The sequence below is a fragment of the Myotis brandtii genome, unplaced genomic scaffold (assembly GCF_000412655.1).
Source record: "Myotis brandtii unplaced genomic scaffold, ASM41265v1 scaffold314, whole genome shotgun sequence".
Lineage (NCBI taxonomy): Eukaryota > Metazoa > Chordata > Mammalia > Chiroptera > Vespertilionidae > Myotis > Myotis brandtii.
In genome coordinates, this window is record NW_005362033.1 from 57250 (window position 1) to 59882 (window position 2633).

The 2633-nt window shown below is 61.6% G+C and overlaps 1 protein-coding gene across 4 annotated transcripts in view; it reads right to left on the bottom strand.

Moving 5' to 3' along the window:
- The window catches only part of MAP2K3 (mitogen-activated protein kinase kinase 3), a 41907-nt gene that overhangs the window by 38123 nt on the left and 1151 nt on the right, over positions 1-2633 (bottom strand). The window contains exon 1 of one of the 4 annotated variants that reach the window (XM_014542818.1): positions 1527-1665. The exons of 2 other annotated variants lie outside the window; for them this stretch is intronic. In XM_014542818.1, the coding sequence (XP_014398304.1) occupies positions 1527-1603 (77 nt within the window). In that variant the 5' untranslated portion in view covers positions 1604-1665. Of the gene's footprint in view, positions 1-918; positions 1328-1526; positions 1666-2633 lie in introns of those variants that run through there. One more of the 4 variants, XM_014542817.1, reaches the window with a different exon arrangement.

Here is a 2633-nt window from a genome sequence, read left to right on the forward strand (position 1 = left end):
GGAGTGCCCGGTGGGGGCCCTCAGGGCGCGGAGGGGGAGGGGCAGGATTGTGTGGCACCAAGGACACATGTAACTAAGGCAGCAAACCAGGACCACGCAGACTGAACGTGCTCCTGCCACTGGCCCAGTGCCAGCTGCCTCTGGCTTCTGACTCCAGCCAAAGGTGACATGTGGGTGAGGAAGCCCCGCAGGAAGCCGGGCCTCACACCCTCTCGGAGAACTCCGAAGGTGGAGGAGGCAGGGCGCCCCTGCAGGGCAGGCAGCTCAGAGGCCAAGTTCCCACAAGGCCAAGTGCCAGCCACACCCTGTATCTGTCAAATCCCTTTGAGGAGCCAGGAGCACCACACTAGGGCCTGTGCCCAGGAGAAGGGGGACGCAGCTCTGTGGACTCGGCCTAGCCACACACCCCGAGCTGACCTTGGATTTGCCATCTGTCCAATGGGCGGGACGGCAGTGAGTAAGATACGTGCCGACTGTGAAGGGCTGTGCACAAAAGAGGCATCACCTCTGGCTTAGCCGCCTCCAGGGTGGGCATGGCCTGGAGGAGACACCCGCTGGACACAGGTATGACGGGTGAGGGGAGTGTCCCCCAGCTCAGCTCAAGCACCCAGCACAGGAGGAGAGGAGCCCTGGGGAGGCCTCTGGAGAAGACAGAACCTGAGCTCCATCTGTCACAGCTGTGACCTCGGGCCCGGCCCTGAACGCCTGAGTCTCCTCACCTGTAACTGGGGCCATGAAGGCTAAATGGAAGAGCTCCTGGCACAGGGAGAACAGCTCGGCGAATGGGAGCTTTGGGGATGTTGGTGAGGGGGCATGTAGCTTCCCCACCACATCCTTTCACAGACCCCAGAAGGGCTGGCAGGGCCCCTGGGCCCGGGGGAAGGCCTTCCATCTAACCCACCCAACATCATCTGCTACCTGAACTCACACACTGGAAATTCCTCTCCAGAGGCTCAGGGAGGGCTATGCCAGGACTGAAGTCGCACAGCACCAGGATCCCGCACTGCCTCCCGCAGGGCTTTCCCGTCACAGCTGCGCCTTTAACTTTGATTTGATGATGCATTCCCTGCCGGGAAGATCTGAAAGGGCCGCCAACACCACTGCTCCCAACCTCTTCCTTCCGCCCACGAAACACTGTGTCAATGAGACACGGGGGACTGTCCTGAGTGCCCCTGTCCTGGCCAAGCCAGACCTGGGCCCCGCGCTGGAGAGAAGTGTCTCATGTCCCAGTTCTCCGGGTGGAGAAGCTTCTGGCTTCCTGGATCCCGAGTTCCACACGGTCTGCAGCGCAAGTCCCTCCCAGCCACCACCCCCTCGAGTGCCTCCGGAGTTACTCACGGAGGTTGGGCAATGGTCAGGGATCCAACTCCCACTTACGTAAGAGGCAATTACCCTGCCCACCTCCGGCTGGGCCCTGGCTCCTAGCCGCCACAGCCCCTCCTGGACTCTGCATACCCTCCCCCTGCCTGGGCCCCTCCAGGGGAAAAGAGGCCCACCCAGTGCCAGTGGCTCCCTGTCTTCCCCACCTGCAGCTCAGCCCAAGCAGAGGCAAGGCCTCGACCTCACAGGCTGAGCCCTTTCTAGAAAAAAAGAAAAAGGTCATAATGGTAATAAGACAGACGGCACAGCAACAATTCCTTCCTAAGTACCTACTGTGCACCAGACACCACGCTATGGTCTCATCGCCCACTCTTGCTTAAAACGTGTTAGTATTCACTATGTCACATGATACTCCAGAGTACAGAGAAGGGAGGTGTGATTACACCCATTTTACAGATTAGGAAAGTGAGGCCCAGTGACACTCCTGCTGCTGGAGGGAGGCAGCCCACTCGTTACAGCTACGTCCAGTTTGGAAATCTCCCACACAACCCAGCCTGCTGAGACACTGACATGCCAAAAACAGACGTTCCTCTTCCTGCAGAAAAATCCCCCTCTCGCCCTCCAGCTCCCCCCCCCCCCACACACACACACACACACATGACAAATCCTGCTGCCACGGCAGTCACCACCACCCAAAACTTTCCAGGAAGCCGGCTCCTTGGAGAAGACAAGAGCAAGCCCACTGCACAGCCAACACCCTGGGCTGGCAGCTGCCCAGCACCCCAGACAGCAGGGGCTGGGCTGGCAGCAGCCAGCTCTAGAGATCCTGGGGCCTGGGGTGGAAGGGAGCTCCCCATGCACAGAGAAGCATGCATGGCACGAGGAGGAGGGGGTTGTGGTCAGGGAGGCTGGGGAGCCAGGAGAGGTTCCCAGGGCACAGGGATGCAGGACAGGACGCAAGATGGCCAGGGACGGGGCAGTGGGGCCTAAACGGATGGCGAGAGTGGGGCAGAGGATGGGGGTTCTGGCTGGAGTATGGCCAGGGCAGCCCTCGGGGGGATGGGGAGGGGCGCAACAGTACAGCGAGATCGCCAGCAGGGAGCCCCGCTGGGGCCCGAGGGACAGCCGTCGGATCAGCCTGGACACAGCCCTGGACCCAGGCGCGGACGGGGCTGGCGCAGGAGCTGGGGCGCCAGGCTGGGCAGTTCCGTCTAAAGAAGGTCGGAGTGACGTTCCCGACCTGCAGGGGGTGTGGGGGGTGTGAGAGGCGATCCTGCCGGAGCCTGGGCCTGGGTGCAGAGCCCAGGCCTGAA